This window comes from Numenius arquata, chromosome 2 (genome assembly GCF_964106895.1).
Source record: "Numenius arquata chromosome 2, bNumArq3.hap1.1, whole genome shotgun sequence".
Taxonomy (NCBI): Eukaryota; Metazoa; Chordata; class Aves; order Charadriiformes; family Scolopacidae; genus Numenius; species Numenius arquata.
In genome coordinates this window covers 71,600,019-71,617,780 of record NC_133577.1, presented here as the reverse complement: position 1 = coordinate 71,617,780, position 17,762 = coordinate 71,600,019, and the positions used below count along the sequence as shown (strand labels likewise).

General features: G+C 42.5%; 1 protein-coding gene across 1 annotated transcript in view; it reads left to right on the top strand.

The window, feature by feature from the left end:
* Positions 1-2,946: 2,946 nt before the first annotated feature.
* Positions 2,947-17,762, top strand: part of LOC141478402 (tyrosine 3-monooxygenase-like) — a 31,934-nt gene continuing 17,118 nt past the window's right edge. The window contains exons 1-6 of the mRNA XM_074167491.1: positions 2,947-3,144; positions 4,048-4,222; positions 8,019-8,107; positions 11,064-11,131; positions 12,305-12,355; positions 16,009-16,154. Of these exons, the coding sequence (XP_074023592.1) occupies positions 2,947-3,144; positions 4,048-4,222; positions 8,019-8,107; positions 11,064-11,131; positions 12,305-12,355; positions 16,009-16,154 (727 nt within the window). The remainder of the gene's footprint in view (positions 3,145-4,047; positions 4,223-8,018; positions 8,108-11,063; positions 11,132-12,304; positions 12,356-16,008; positions 16,155-17,762) is intronic.

Sequence of the window (17,762 nt, the reverse complement as noted above, 5' to 3'; positions counted from 1 at the left end):
TGTACAGCAAAGCCTTGATTGCTCTACCTTTACATACTCTACCTCTTTGTATGCTACTCTGACCTATCCCAAGCTACCTTTTTAAGAAACCTGCCTTTCTTCTATCCCACTATGCTCACATTTTTGATGTCTCCATCTCCAGCTCTGTTTCAGGGGAGCAAAGAAGTCCTTTCATGAGGCCCTTTTCCTTTGCAGTGACCTTGGTCAAGGTCAGTGATGGTGATGGAGGGAGGAGTTGTCAGCAAAGGTTACACAGAGAGGTGATCTCCTCTGGGTGTCTTAAGATGCATAGATATGACAGTAGCCTTGGAGTAGGGATGCTTTATTCCCCAAAGGATGCAGAAATTTTTAGAAGAGGGATTAAGCACAAGAGGACTCTACAGGACAGCATTCTTTTAAAGCCTGTCTCTTCGTTGCTTCAAACCATGCTGGCAGCTGGCAGAAAAGACTCTTTTAATGTTCAAATGTAACCATTTAAATTAACCTAAATAAACAGAAATATTAGTGCTGCATCCTTCTCGAATATTACTGTGCTCATACAGAGTGGAGATATTTGCAATGGGAACAGATCAAAAATGGGCAGGTTGTTTGTGGCCATCAGCCATCACCTTTTAAAGCACCCACCCCAGGGACTACATGAGAAGGAATGAGCCTGTTCTTGGGATGGGAGTTCCCCCCTTCTGCTGGGAGAAACTGCCTGTCCCCATGGGAAAAGATGACGCACTGTGCTCCAGTCCTTGCATAGACCTTTAAACTGCAGCACCCAGCCTGAGACCTCTCTTCCTGCACTCCGAGAGGTCTTCAAAAAAGCTGAAAGCAGAACTCTGGGACATCTCAGCAGAGCTGACTTACATCATGGGTGAGGCCTCCTGGGCCTGCCCCAAGCACGGGTTCAAGGTGGTATTGCAGTGTCCACTGGCTGGGGAAGGACATTTCACCACCTGGAGAGTCAGGGCTCTTTGTGCTGCTTCTGTAATGGTCTGCAAAGCTGTGGTGTAAGCTCTAACTAGACTGCTTCAGCTGTCGTACTGGCTGATGAGTCCCATCTGGCTCTAAAGGGACACCTCAATTCACATACAGAACCATTGTGCTTAGTACTGTACAAACATGTAGAGATGGAACTTTGACACTAGAGCATAAAGACAGCCATAGGAGCCTGATGGCCCTGCTCTGCCAGTATTTGTGACCAGTGCCTTAAACATGCGTGGCAAGCTCTAGGGCTTTCACTTATATGTCTGCATGTAGCTGGAGCAGGGGACCTTGGGCCATTTGTCATTCATGCCATGCCTGTGGGCTGGATGGGGGGGATGCATGCACCCATCCTTCACAGGAGAGGCCCAGTCTGGACTCAGTCATACTCAGCTCAGATTTTTCTCCGGTGCCCAGCCTTGCCATCACTGCTAGGGGAATGTGGGAGTGGGAAGAGCCTTTTTCACCCCCTTAAAGCTCACGTCTTCTCCCCCCACCCCATTCAGCTTGCAATAGCAATTCTGCCCCCTCGGAGACCCCCGGGATATGAGTCGGGCCGGGGCCGGGGCCGGGGCCGGGGCGGGGGCTAGGGCAGCTGGCGAAGCAGAGGGTGCCGCAGTCCCTTGCCTGGCCGGGTTCAGCACCGCGGACAGCGGCTGCCCCTGCCCTGCCCGCGGGCGGCGCCGGGCCCCGCGGCGCCCCGGCCCGGGGGACACCTCTTTCCGAGCTGGAATTCTCCACGGCCTGTGAAGCCCGCAGTACCCGAGGTCTGGATGGGTGGATGTTCTTCAGGACGCTGAGACCCGCCTCCTGGGCACAGTGCTCCAAAATTCACTTTGGGTTTTTCTGCCTCAGCCAGGCAATAGAAGGGGAAATGGAAAGCTTCCCAGTGCTCTGTCTTGGGCCAAGGTAAAATACGGTGCTGTCATGGTCTCTAGAGAACAAAATTTGGTTGCACTGTCATCATCTTCCCTGGCCAGGGAGAATGCAAGAGCAATACATCACCCAGCCAGGTGTGACCCAGCCAGGATCAGCTAAGGGGCACATCAGAAATGGCTCCACCTGCAAAGGGAGGACAGTGAGGTGACCTTCCCTGTGGGCCTGCAAGATGATTTTCACAGGGGTTCCAGCATACTGTAACTTGGGTATGAAGATAGGGACATCCAGAAACATGTTTATGGATGTCAAAGGATGCCATGCCCTGGCAGTAGAAGATGAATCCTGCCCGAGCTTTACCTGCCAGCTGTGAGAATGACGACTGGATTTTTTGAGTCTTCTTCACTGGAGCTGAAATCAGAAAACAAATTCCAAGAAAGGAATGCCTGGAGGTAGCACTCGGCTCTTATGAGACTAGGGTAGGACAGGTCAGATCCTGTGGGCAGGAATACCTCAGAAGTAGGCAATGAGCTTTGACTGTAGCTCAGGTCTCTCTGACATTCCCACAATTGTGTCTGTGCAGAGGGGACACCACTTGGATTAGAATATGGGTTGGAGGAAGAGCCTCTTTGGTTCCTTGGGGGCATGGTCAACACAGAGAGGGCCCCAGTAAGATAAGAGAGGGTGGGGAGGAAGGGCAATCTCAGACATTATGCAGGGCAATCCAGACTGGGTGATGTAAATGGGGCTGAGGCTAATTGCCTCTCCACAAAGAAGCCCATTTCCAGGGGTGAATGGCTTGCAGACACCTTCAAACAGAACAGGAGGGCCACACTTTGAAGTTACCCAGAGGAGGAGGGTTATCTTGGGCTCTTGCGCATGTCCTACGCAGGCAGCTTCCCTTGATGTGTCTGTAATGGCCAACATAAATGTCCCTACACCTAACACAGTAGCAATCAGCTTGCTTTCCTGCTGTCTGTCAGCTCTGATCTCACCATCCACATAGATTCCCTGCATCTTCAGTTCCACCAAATCCCCTGGCCATTTCTCTGGGAGAAGCACTCAACTTCTGGCAACTGAAATCTGCTCCGCTGTCTCCCAATGAAGACTGACTTGGTGGGGATCTCAGGCCAAAAGGAAGACGCCAGCAAGGAAAAAAAGATGCATGGCACAGAGTCCTTGAACAGGCAAGGCGGCCTGGACTCCAACAGGGAGGAAGGCAGAGCCACTGTCATCCTGACCCTCACCCTCTGCAATGTGAGGAAAACTGAGCTCTCTAGGGCAGCCAAAGTGTTTGAGGTACGGACCTCACCGTTCCCTTCCTTCCACTGAGCCCTCTCTTCTGTGCCTATTGTCTTCACCTCCCCAACTCTGCATCTCCCCTTCTCTCACCCTTTGTCTGCTCTCTGCCTAACTTATGCCTCTAGCTGCCTTCCCCCTTTCTTATTGTCCCTGTTTTGCTACAGAGAGGTTGGCTGGCCATTCTGGGTGAAGAAGGAGAGTGCTCTGTAGGGAGGGAGCAGCTGGACAGTCATTTAGAAGAATCACCATTTTATACAAGGGGTGTTCAAAGCAGATTCCAATCTATTGTTTCTTTCTGTCAGTTGTGGTGGCCAGCCACCTCTAAAAAATGGGCCAGCATTTCAAGTATTCAGATTGTGGGGGTTTTAGGAGCCAATGAATTTTCTCTGCATATTTGGCAGGAGATATAGAGAATACAAGAGCTGTAAACCATACAGGCATTATATATTCTGGGCACTTGAAGTATCCCTACCAGGTGCTTACTCTCATTTGTAAAAATTAATAACTCAAAAGTATTGTATTTGTTACTTATTTTTAATCATTCACAATTATTTAATGATTATGGTGTTATTATACATCAATAGATCTGCTTTCATTCTGCCAGGGTCTTAAGAGCTACACAGCCAGTCATTTGTTATTTCTGCACAGATGAAATGCTACAGTCAACAGTATTCTATCTTTCATCTCCATCTATTTCTAACTAATTCTACAGTGTCTAATTTTTAGCTCTGCCTGTAGCTCCTTCTAAACTGGGCTTTACTATGTGTCATTGCTTAACCTGCACTTCTTGTTAAGATCTGTTTTAGTCACCTTTTATGGACATTATAGAAGTGTATCTAGACTTACTTGGATTTTCAGTCTTTGGAGAAGCTTCATCATGTGAGCATCTGGCTCTTGCAGATGCTTGAAACTCAGATCCATCACTTTGAAACCAGAGGAACCCAAAAGCCCAAGAACTCTGCTGATGGTCTTGACATTTTTGTTGAATGCGAAGTCCACAGTGCTGATGTTAGTATCCTTATCACCTCCCTACAAAGAGTAGCAGAGGATGTGAAAACTAGCAGAGAAGACAAAGGTAAGAAATGTATCCATCTGTTGGTGTTTTGTTTCTTTCCAGAGTAAGTTTTTTAGCATTAGCTTCATAGTAGTAATTTAATTAGTCCATAAAACAGGTGAGTGTGCATTCATTTTTCTTCACTGCGTGACTGTTTTTCCTGAATCAGGACCATTCCCATTGGTGTGGAAAGGGAGGCACTTTATCATAGCCAGTGGAACTGAGTTGAGAAAAGTGTGCCAGCAAAAAGGGAGATGAGAAGGACAGAGCAGCAAAGCAAGAAGTTGAGGAGAAAGTGTAAACTCAATGATAGGAAGACTGTGGGGTGAGAGCTGTGCAGAGAACCGACTTCTCTGAAACTCTGCAGAGTGAACACAGACACTTGATGGGAATGCAGTCATATAGCAGAGGGTCTGAATATTTCATTTGCTTGTAGTGTATTGCATCGGCTTTGTTAAAAGAAGCAGTTGCTCTCTATTTATGCCATCTGGGTCCAGCAGGACTGTCTGAAGGTAGATTGCTCCTTTACTGAAAAGAGCTAAATGCATCAAGTAGTAAGAAGCTTTGAGAGTGCAAGAGGGAGAGAGGCTCAGCAGAAAGTCTGGAGGTACTGGGAGAACCAGGAAACGAACTTCTTGTAGAAAACAGACCTGCAGCCAAATCTGGAGTAACAGAGCATCAGGCATTTTCCCGGGCACCTGAAAAGCTTGTTTGGAGGTTATGCAGCTTCAAAAGCTGAACTTCAGGAACAGTGTTTCACCTGGCAAAGTGCTGCAAGTGGCTACTTGACTGCCTGTGCTCTATTTAAGTCACCATCTTTATCAGTCATGAGCACGAGAAGTGAGTTTGCCAGTGGCAGACCAGTGTTTTTCCTGTTACCAGGCAGATAGGGGATTGGTGAGTACAAGCAGCTGTTAGAGACCCTTAATACAATCCTGAAGGTGCTTGAGGTGCCCCTGGTAGATAAGAGGGCTGAGGGTCCAGCTCATAGGTTGAGTTGTCTGAATACAGAGTTGCCACGAGGCTTCCCACCCTTGAAAAGGCCAGGGAGAAATCCCCAGGGAGCTTTTAGCTAATACAGTACTGTTTGGACACCTTTGCGTGTTGCTTGAAATTCACCTTCAGACTAGCGATGAGATGCAGTCTGTGCCAAGCTGTTATCAGGGACTGAGGGAATATCAAAAGGAAAACTGTTATCAGGGAAGCTGGAAGGCCAAAGATTTGGAGCTGAGGAAGCATGTCTTTAGGATTTCCTTGGGAGTTGAGAGGTTTGTTCTCAGAAGTAGAAGTTAGTTTCAGGTGTGCTGGGACTGTGATCTACAATAAAAACAAGGCTCTGTTAAAGAAGGTGTATTTATGATTAAAGCAGAGGAATATTAGGGACATAATTTTCTTCACATTCTCCTTTTTCTTATGGTTTTGAACAGCAATCATCAAAGTCATCAGGCTTATTTTGGATGTAATGATGCTAGAATTAATACACTTGGCATGCAAATGGCCAGAGTCTTTCAGTTTCTAAGTTAGCTCAGACTTATACACAGCACTCCTTAGTTTGTGAAGAGTCTTTTCTGAGTGTTTCAGACCCCAGAATTCAGTAATGCCCTGAGCAACTAATTTGATTTCAAGAAGAAAAGGTCAGAGAGTTGGTATTTGTGGCCCACAGAGACACCTTAGGCACCGGCAAGAACTGGGGATTTGGAAGTTTTGGATTAAACTCAAGGCTCAAGCTTTGGCCTTTGGCTTTCAAAAGAGCCTTAAGGGTCCTTTGGTCCTATTGAGGTGAATTCAGGATTGCTAAAGTGTCAGAAGACTTTCAGCTCAGCTAACCCCTAGGTCTAAGATTTTATCCCATTTTACTGGTATATCTTACTGAAAGAGGCTAGCTTCAGCTTCATTTTCTAGTGGGGTTTGAAGACACCTGCAAGAGCATATTGGTAACTAGGAGATACCTAAGTTTTATAAACATGGTTACTGGTCAGCAAAGATGCAAGTATGTACATTCTGGCTACTCCCATCACCTGAGGCTCCAGCTCCTGGATTAATCTATATTTTCCCCATTGGACTTTTTATTCTTTTCTTTGGAGTTTTTAGGTGAGCCAGACAGGTCTTCCCAGTCAGTTTGCTGAAGAACAGTGATGACACAATGCCCTGCCTGTAGAGGCTTTAACCCAAATTAATTTGGTACTCAGTTGAGAAAAACAGTGGTTATCTCTTCTTTCATGAAGCGGAGACATTTGCAGGCAAATTGGCATCTGTCAGCACTATACCTGTTTTATTGTCTGCATCCATTTCTGTGACTAGGCCAAGGATTCTGCCATTATCCTTCTTCCCCTCTCCTTTAGCCTGCCTGCCCTCTCCCAGGACTCAGTAAGGGACAGACAAGGTGTGTATGGGGCCATACACTGGAAGACTTATGGTCAGGTACAGTTTTTGGGGACATAGATGACAGGACAGACATCTTGCATGCAGAACCATTGGTACAGCCAAAGGCAAAGCCTCAGCAAAAAATTCTGGCTAGACCTAAGACAACAGTCAGACTAGCATTTCTTTTTTCTTATTTCAGAATTGGCCATAACTGCATGAAAGAATTGGAATTTCCTAACATTGGTGCGTATTTGTAGCCTTGTACCCTTGTGAAATGGCTGTGCCTGCACAGAATATAATAGGGTTAAAGCTAAATTTGCCATTCAGTACAGAGATGCCTGGTCTGCTCTTGTCAAGTACGAGATTAAGGTAACCCCAAGCAGACCTTTTCTGAGCTGTAACACACTAAGTCTGATCACAGTATCAGCCTGACCTCAGAAAGCAGTATTAACTTTGTCTTTTTTTCAGGTTTTGTTTTTTGTTTGTTTGTTGGTTTGTTTTTTGTTTTAATTCATTGGTTATAAATGCTAGCACCTAAGTTAAAATGGCTACATTTTATGTTTATTTTAGTCACCAGAAAAAGGTCCACTCCAAGGGAAGGAAACTATTTGGAAATTCAGCTACTGCTAGAATAATTTTGCTGAATAAAATAAAAATGAGCCAGAAGGAAAAAACTTGAAGTCAAGATACTTCTTGGCCTGTTTTGTTTCTAGAAATTTCATGGTTTTCTTTTAAAATGTTGTTTTCACTTTTAAAGGTATGAAAATCTAAGACTACTTTTTAGACAAGATCAAAATAGTTTTTTAAATCCAAAATGTAGAAAAAAAATTAATAGAATCATAGAATACCAGGTTGGAAGGGACCTCAAGGATCATCTGGTCCAACCTTTTTTGGCAAAAGTATGGTCTAGACGAGATGGCCCAGCACTCCGTCCAGCTGAATCTTAAGTGTCCAACGTTGGGGAATCCACCACTTCCGTGGGGAGATTATTCCAATGGCTGACTGTTCTTATTGTGAAAAATTTTTCTCTTGTGTGCAATTGGAATCTCCCGAGAAGTAACTTATACCCATTACCCCTCATCTTTCCCATGTGACTCCTTGTAAAAAGGGAGTCTCCATCTTTTTTGTAGTCACTGTTTAAATGCTGGAACATGTATTGTGCTGTGTCAAACAAAACATCTCATTTGGCCTAAGAGGAAATGTTTTTGCCTTTAAAAATTGTTTCTACTAATTAAAATTGAGAGATTATCATTGCAAGTCAGTTTCAGATCATTTTTCATCCAGTCTGCCAGTTTGGTCAGCAAAGTCAACTACATATGATGACATGTAGATATGAATATTCTTAGATATTGATGAAAAGAAAGCTTGCAATCTTCAGCACAACTTTTGTTTTCTGTGTCTTTCAAAAATTATTTAATCCTCTCTCATTTAACTCTTGTTGCTTTCTCTCCAGTGCCCTGGTTCCCCAGAAAAATCCAAGATCTGGACAAGTGTCACCATCTGATCACTAAATATGATCCCAGTTTGGACCATGGTCACCCTGTAAGTTTAATGTCACTGTTACTTCATGTATTAAAAAGAAACTCTCTGTAGGGAAATTTTTGTAGGGAAATTTCAGGAGTAAAGAAATACTCATTAAAGGACAGAAAAAACGAAGGATCAGATAAAGGCTTGGTCTTCAACGGAATTAGGGAGTATAGAATGAATGACTTAATAATGAGAAAAGCTTATGGGTCCTGATTCATCAAGGTACATATGATTAACACCAGGCACAGAGGAGATTGTTATGCTAAAACTTGCAAAAATTGTCTAGACGGAAAATCAGATAAATACATGGCAGTACTGATTCATGGATGTAATACCTGAACTGAGATTTAAATGTGACTGGAGAAGCTCAAAATGTCTAGTGATTTCAGATGAGGTAAGCATCTGAAGTTTAAATAGGAAGCAAGTTGGAAAGATTATAATCCTAATTTACATCTGACTTTTTACAAGGTCTTTGGATACAGGATTTTAGCAGTATTTATTGATACCACTCTGCAAAATATTGTTAGAATCCTTGTGACGAGTTTTGCCTTGGATTCAGGCAGTAGGTTTTGGTTATGAGTGGGCTGCAAAAAGGGCTTTTCTCATTATAGTTTTGTGTGTGTGCTCTTAGCTTTGCCATAAGCAGAAACTCTAGAAAAGGAAGAGGAAAAATGCACTGTGGAGTCCTGCTCTAGTGATGGTAATAGTAGGGCAAAGTACTGAGAACAAACAAACAAACACTCATTTCTCATCAAAGTTTTCCAACTTTAGTACGGATGAGATATGAGTTAGGTACAGACAAATAAGGGACTCCAAAGGGCCATTTGCTGATTGGCAAAGTAGGTCACAGAATTGTTGTGTTCTGCCAAACATACCATAGAAGAGATGCATGAAAGTAAAAAAAAAAAAGCACAGACTTTGCACTGAAAAATACAAGGAAGATTTAGATATGTGTCAGCAGAATCTACAAGATTTTGTCATTCCCTTCTCTAAATGTCTGAATTCTATTTAGACCCTTTTATTAACCTACACAATGTTAATGTTAGCTATGTACAGTTCTGTGTGGTACAAAACCACTTTTCAAGTCTATTTTCTATTTTTGAGAATCACTTATGAAACTATAATGGTCTAGGAGAGTTTCATATTCTCCTTAACCAAGGCATCTTTCATTCTTAACCTCACATCTTTCTGATAGAAACAATCCAAGTATTTGTCATTTTCCTGAGCTAGCTCTGAGGCTGTTTCTCATGAGACCAATGAGTGCACATTGGAAATTCTTTGAACTGGACTACATTCCACTCCTACTTTGCCAAATATGAGGTGTGAACACTGAAGAGGATGAGAGAAAGCACCAGTGGTGCAGTTACCAAAGTACTTGAGTGGGGATAAAGCTACACTGCAGAATTCAATGCAACGTAGAAACACCTAAACTAGCTTGAAACAAGTTAGCTCAGGCACTGAAAATCATTTGCCTGTGCCAGGAGGGAGCACATTGTGGGCTCATTTACTGTGCTGCTGAGCACGGTTCAGACAGGTTGGAGGAAAGTACCAAATATGCTGCTGTACAGGTAGCTCAGCAGAGGTTTTGCATATTCGTTTTCTACCAAATAGGCAGTTTGGGCTGTCCATCTCAACAGCTTCCCTTTGTTCTTTACAGTCTCTTTAATGGCCAGAAAAGCAAACAGATAACATTGTCACACCAGTCTCTGGGGCACCCTGACACTGGCTGCAGTGGTCCCCCGGGGAGGCTCCTGCTGCTCAGAGGGTGGATACAGAGCCCTGGGAACATCAGAGACAAAGCTGAGAGGTCACAGCATCAAAGTTAGCCTGGCCCAATGGCTTTTCCATGTGTTTTGCCTGGACTTGTTACAGCTACTGACAAGCAAGGGTGGCATCTCAATGAACATAATATCCATAACACATGACAAAAATAAACATGCTCTCGGGATCCAGTTCTTTCCTCAGATTCACGCACACAATACTCATTAACTGCAGTATTACTGGTATTATTGCTACACTGAAAATTATGTGAATAAACCTAAGGGAGAAATTTGGCTTGTAGTATGCAAAGTGGTTCCAGTAAATTCTGAATATTTTAGAATACTAAATATTTGTACAGTGATGCTGATCAACGCTGCTTTATGAGTTATATTAGTAGCACAGTGCCAGATTTCAGATTTTATTCCTATTATGAATGATGTAAAATTCAAAGGAATTTGATTCCACATCCCTATTCATATTTAATAGCTGAAGAAGCCTGAGTCTCATCTTCTAGTAAACACTGAGGGGGCAAAAAAACCCCGTCCAGTATTTAATAAGTAAACTGCCCCTTTAAACAGTTACCACTGAATCTGTCTTTATCATAACATGGTAATAAATGGGCAAGGGGGGTTTTACTTAAAGCCTGTGTTTTCTACAGATTCAGTGGTTGCTCTAATGATTTCTAACCAGTGAGGACCCCTTCTTCTCTTGAAGTGCAGGGTATCGTGCAGATGCAGCGTACTTTCTCTGGCAAGGTTGTACTAGGCTTGCTACCATCAAGTCCATCACAGCCCTATATTGCAACTTTTGTGCTTAGGGCAGGAAAGAAATGATTCAGAGATTCAGCTCTTCTCCAGCAGAAGTGACACCCCTATTTCAATTCCATTTTTAGTGTGATTTGCATTTAAATTTGACTGCGAGTGTAATGGTCTGTGATGCAGTGTTTATGAACAACTCCAAAACCTTCCCACCATGCCATGTTACTTTTTTTTTCTGGTCACAGGCCCAAAATTTTCATCAAAATGTCATGGATGTTACTGAGTGCAGACTTTGGCTTACCCTGTTCATAAGGCTCACTAATAATTGCCTCAGAGAAAACAATCTATTTGAGGCTTTGTTTTTCTGAATGCTTCGCTTCTATTAGCAAATTTATTTATGTCCACAAATCTCTCTTAATGTAAAATTTCTTCCAAATTATTTTCTAACTTAGGGATTCGCTGACCTGGAGTATATGAAACGGAGGGCATTCTTTGCTGACCTTGCCTTTAACTACAGAGCGTAAGTACAAGGCTGCTGAGTAAAGACCAGCAGTTCACATGTGCTTTCAGACATCTTTGGGTGCAAGCTATACCAGAGACTTATCTTTTGTCAATGTATCAATGGAGCTATCTTCTAGAAAACAGAATTCAGGCCCAGAAGCTTTTGCTCAATATGAAATAGACTTTTCCCACAACACAGCAAATATAACTTAAGATAAAAATCTTAGGATTGTATTCAGATCTCCTTCATTGCTGCATTTTGTCTTAGCAGAGCTAATTTCTCAATTCTTTCATTTCAATTTTGCAGTTCCTTTTAGGACTAGCTCCTGAGCTGAGGGTAATCTTTTTCAAGGAACTATAAGGAACAATGTTTAGGTGCATATTTTTGACAAAGAAAGGCAATTTACTATTTCTATTATTTGTTTGACAAAATGTCTCTAGTTGTGTACATTCACTACCTAAAAACCTCTCAGGTCTCATGTGGGTGAGTGAAAATGGTTCTGTCTTCATGTGTAAAACTTCACCAGAATCACACTGTTGTCTGACAGAGTCAATCAGTTGTATAGGTAGAACTGGTCGTGGATTATCAGCCTCATGGTGTCCAAGAACCAGTGAAATCTCCCAGATCTTGAGAGACTTCTATTTGAGTACAGTTTTCTCACTGCCACTGTATACCACAGCTAGTGCAGCACAAAACTTAACTGACTCAAAGCTACTGAAGAAGCAACAGTGAGGAAGAGGGGAGGAGACCACCCACCAAAGAAGTTAGTGATAGCCACACGGTTTATGCCTGGGCAACTCTCTGCTGATGACTTTATGAATCCTTCTCTGCAATGATACTGTGCTAATCACATCCTCCAGGGATGGATCCTTCAGCCACACACTGCATTTTCATTGCTAGATTGCCTTCAGTGGAGGTACAGGTAAGCCTGAAGGCCTTTTTTTTCTTCTGTAAAGCACAACATGGCTCCATTTCTTAGCATATCCCTCTGTTTCTTCCCTACACTGGAACAAAGGAGAAAATGCACATGCTAGAACCTACCAAGACAATGAAGTTGTTAATTTTGTACTATTTTACCATTTCTGTCTTCATTTCAGCAAATATTCATGGTGCAGGCAAAGAAAATAATACTTGGAAACTAAACTTGACACCTGCTTCTGACACATGCATTATTTCCTCTCGTCATTACAGAGGAGACCCTTTGCCTCACGTCGAATACACAGCGCAGGAGACTGCAACTTGGTGAGTTTGTTACTTACACTCCGACTCCTGGGCAATTCCACTGCAGCCAAGACTGGCAGTTATAATATTTTAAAACCATATTTGTCCATCTCAAATTTTACTCCTTGGCTAAGTGTCACCTTTTGGTCACTTGTTTTGCAGAAACCCATTCTCAGGGTGGGCCTTAAGTATTTACTTTCTAGAGCAAAATGCCTTTTCCTGACCATCTCCCTGCCTGCCAACCACACCAAGATATCAGAAGCCAGAAAACACCTGGAGTCTGTAGCTTAATTTCATCTAACTGACCTCTGATTAACCATAGCTATGGTGGTGACAGAAAGGTCACCTTTCCAAATCTGTTGCCAGGAGAAAATGCCCACTCACAGGATGGAAGTTCACTCAAAGGATGTGTTTAATCTGATGTTCATAGGACAAACCAGCCTTGCCTGCTCTCCTGCAAGTATTCATTGCTGTTAACATGAGTAGGCATCATTCTCTCAAACTGAAGGTAAAGGAAATTTTGGAGTGTCCTTCCAGGATACATTATTTACAAAGCAAAAAAGCCTTTGGTGTCATAGGAAATGATGGGAAGATACTTTTACAAGGGTGCAGAATTTCTTCACTGGGGCTTTGTTTCTCCTGAAGATTTGCCACTCAAAAAACCCCAACAACCCAAAAACCAACCAACCAACCAAAATTAATCCAATTCAAAGTTTGTTTGGAGACATTACGTGAAGTATATAGCAGATTTGAAAGAAAGCAGAGTTCTTATTTCATATAACTGTTTTCACTTTCTCCCACTAAGTTTAACAAATCTCAGTAAGCAGAAATAATTACACGTTTGTATGATAATACAAACATAAATATGTCCAGATGTCCCAACTAAGAGCAGAGTCCCAGGATTGTGCAAGGTGCCACATGTGCACATAGTAAGAGAGAATCTTTGTTCTGTGAAGCTTACAATTTAAATTGTAAGAGAGCCTAAAGGTGGGAAAAATGAAGAATGATGACCACATTGTATAACTGCAGAACTGAAAAAAGCTAGAGCTTAAGTGATTTGCCCAAAATTATACAGAAAGTTTATGTCAATGCCAGGAATTAAATCAATACACTTATCTCATGCCAGAACCTCAACCACAAGGCTGTCCTATCTTTTTATTTTAAATAAAATCTACTGTGCCGTAGAAAGCTTGAGGGGTGTTGCCTTGCATCCAACTCATCCAAGCAGTCACATTTTTATTAAGCTCTAATAGGTTTTTATAGCATCTTTCAATTGTCAAAGATTGATGGTTGGTGTCATGCTCATGATTGCTGCCACCAGCCAACAATCTTGGCATGGGATGTTGTGTGGGAATGTCATATTTAAGAAAATTTAATTTTGTGTTCTTTCCTGTTTTTCCCTTTTGTTGCCAACCTCCGTCATTCCAGACCTTCTCCACCTAGAATTAGTCCCACTGTGGCAACAGAATAGGCCTTTAAAGGAGTATCTGCCCATTTACCCAAACAGCCAACCCCAGCAACCCAGGTTGTCTTGTTATGCAAAGCTCTTCCCAAAATTAGACCTCCCTATGGTTATCACAGCCCCTGGGGCTGTGCCCTGAGGTCAGCTGCATTACAGCACAACTTAATTGAGCACTGTGCAATTGAACGGGAAGTTTGTAGCACAGACAAAATTCCCTTGGTGTTCACTCTGAAGAGTTGTTGGATGCCTTCAGTTTGTAGCAACATGGTTATAAAAAAGAAAACTAATCAAATGAAGAAATATGACTTTCAGAAAACAGAGGGTACAGATGATCTGAGTTTCTGTTTTCAAGCAGGCTTTTTGGAAGGCCCTGAAACTAAGTAGTCATAAAAGATGTCTTATGGGTAAAAGCAATATAAAAAAAAGGGAGAATCTAGGACAAAATTATGGGGATGCACCTGTCACATCTTTATAATAAAACTGAATAGTGCTGCCTTTTTCTAAAAGAATAAGGAAATTTATGTAAAATAAGGTGATTGCCTTTAATATCTTTCAAGTGGCTGGCTCCATCCTTCATTAGGAGGGTCCGTTCATAGCCTGTGCTTTCAGCAGTTTCTCTTTCCAACTCCTGACTGAATTACCATCAGGTAGCAGCTTAATGGTCCTTTGAGCGATAGCACCTCCATGTAGCGAAGACACTACCTCAGGGCAAGCTAAGTTGTCTGGAGATATCTGCTACTCTATTGACTTTGGCGTGAACTTAGATGATTGCCTTAGAGATACTCAGAGAGGAGGAACACTTAGCTTTGGATAATTCATCACTAGTCTCTGAGGCTGCCTATGTTTCTGTGGTAGTCAATGTCTGCACACACAGTAGAATGATACTTTGGTAAAAGAGACCATATGTGCAGAAGTGTAAACAAGCCTGCCCTCTCTAGACTCCAGTCAGGGGACGTGTACTGGTGTGCTGGTTCAGATCCTATGCAATCGCACTGAAGTCAGTAGTATTGTATGGGGAAATAAGCCAGGGCAACACTTGAACTCTAGTCCTCCTCATTTTTTCCTAATTCTTCTGTGGAAATGGCCCAGTCTGCTGTGGCTTTTGCAATAGTGACAGCAGCCACTGTTTCCCTCTGTTCTTTTAATATTTTTTCCTCCTAAGGTTTCCCTCCCCTCACTTCATTCTGGTTCATTACACCCACACTGTGTAAGACATTCATATAAATGAAGAGAGCCATTACCAGGGACTGGCTATCACCTCCATAGCAACGATAGCATCACAAAAAAAAATACAATACAAAAACAACAAAAGGTCATTTTCTGTAGCCAGCATTTCCAAGAATGATCTCAATTTTCATAAAACAATGTTTATAAAATTGTTAACACCCTAGGGCCATGTCTGAACAAAAATAACCATTTCTATAAGGTTCGTTGCCATCCTATTACTACTTGTTTATTTTGCAACAGCTAAATATATTCCAAACCACAGCTCTAAATCCAAGCTCCATCAAGTTTGGGAGAAGCTTGAAGCCTGTGCCCAAATCTGGTTATATACATTTTTCTTCAGCTGGTCTCTTTTTGTATAATGGGCTAAATGCTTCAAGAAGTTGGCATGTCTTTCAAATACGTAGCACATGCCAGGCATTTTGAACCGCAAAAGTATGACCCTCTTTGTCTCTCCAGATGTTACTCTTCAGTATCAGAAAATGTGCTTTTTTAGGAGGAGGTTTTTAAAAGTCAAACATAGACAAGGTTTCAGCATGGAGATGGAGGGACTGGCTTTCAAGTTGTACCCCCACGTAGAGAGGGAGGGAATACCTGACTCGTTCCATCCCTAAACTGCATGACATAGTGAGGGCCGCAGCCCCAGCTTTCTCCCTGGGATTTCCCTGGCACCTCCAACACCCTTATACCTAAGCAAGAAACACTTCTGAATCAGGACTAGAGTCCTGTTATATCAAGGGAGGGTGTAGGAAGGTGTAAAACAGGGTTGCTGAACAGAACCCACCTTCTGAAGGAAGAGCAAAACAAAAAACATTTATGCTTTGCTATATCCACCCAGGCATGGGCTTCCAAGCACCATGTGTCCTGAGTTCAGATTTTTAGACTGTTGCCTATACTGGAGGTTTATGTCTCTCTGTGGAGCTATAGATAGCGCAGAGAAGTACTGTTTTATTGAGGTAGGTCATGCTATATGGCTTTTGCTTTTCAGGAGAGAAGTCTACAGGAAGCTGAGCAGCCTTTACCCTACCCATGCCTGTACACAGTACCTGGATGCTTTCCAGCAGCTGGAGAAATACTGTGGTTACCAAGAGGATAACATACCTCAACTTCAGGATGTCTCCAGATTTTTGAAAGGCCAGTCATTATGAACCACGGTTTATGTGAGGGTTTACTGCATACGTATGTACACCACATCCACACACAAACCATCTCGTAGGACACAAGCTGGCGAGAAGAGCTGATTAGCTGTAGCATTCCCTCATGCAAGATGAGCTGTAGCAGAGGACATTAATACCAGGTACATCCAGGGACCAAGCTGTGTTTGCTCTGTGGGTAGCTGCAGTCAGTGTAGCACTAACCAGCTAATTCTGGTACAAGCAGCAGTACAGCCACAGCAGCACACTGCTCAGCATGACTTCCACACACAGGTATTCCATGAGTTTGGCTGTATTTTATACTTCTATAGCTACACTGCTACTAAGACCCAAAGACACATACAGGTATATACCTCTCAAGTCCAATTTTTTCTGATGCATGAGGCAGGATGGCAATGTGTGCTAGAGGAAATGATTTCCTGGAGGTCCTGCTAGTCAGTCAGCACCTGCCTTGAAACAATGCTGCTTCTTTCTCTCTCTATGGCCCCACTTGCCAGACTAAACTCTTTGGTGCCTACCACGTAGCTGACAGGAGAGCAGAAAGGAAGTGGTCTGAGTCTGTAAATGTACAAAGATGTAGCCTTAGATGAAAGGACATATAATATTGCTAGGCTGACCTAGCTGCTGTTAGCTGGGGGCTGACTAGCAAAGGGTGGGAGAGGAAAGGAGCCTGCATTATTTTTATGAGGCCACAGGCTGCATGGATTCCTAAGACCATGTGCTTTGTGTCAACCAGCTGATTTCCTACCTTTATCAAGAATGACTAAAGAAAGGCAGTCTTTGAAGCTTCCTTGCTCCTCCTCAGTGTCAAGAAGACGGGCTAGAGAGTGGAGGATGGCTGATCACTAGGTTGAAATCAATAATAAAAAATATGGCTTAACTTTAAATAAATTCAATTTAAATACAATATTCAGGATATCAAGTGACCTTCTCCCTGTATCAGCAGGTGATATTAGTAAGCTTGAATAGGCTTCCTGTTGCTGAAGAGGTTTTCAAGACATTGCCATTTTTAGGGAAGATTAAGCTGTTTGATGACAAAGTTTTTATTGCACCTTTAGTGTAAGGGAATGGAAGACTTGCATATTGAAAGTATCTCTCATGAGCATACCAGCACCATCACATCCAGCTGCAGGAATTTTTCTGTGTATGCATTATGTGTTTTCTCATGTATTTTCCCTTCTATTCAACTATCCACCTTACTTCCCACCTATAGTAACTGAGCTGATAAATATTTTTGCTTATGAAGTACTTGATCTCGTCTTATCTCATTTACACAGTACCTGACAGCAGGAAGCTCCAGAAATCACGTAATGCTGATTTGATTACCACATATATTCAAATTCTTTAAGTCAATCAAGGGATTTCAAAGCGCGAAAAATTAGGAAAATGTGAGAATATCCTGTCTTAATACAAGTTGTATTGATCATGTTAGTTGACAGGATTTGATCATCTGGAGTCTGGGCCTGCTCACTTATTTGTAGGCTCTGGATCTAAATTTTCTCTATGCCATTCAAATTATCCTAAGCAAACAAAAAAAAAAAAAATGCAGTGAAAATGGTCATTCTGAAAGTTCTGCTAATAATGGTTG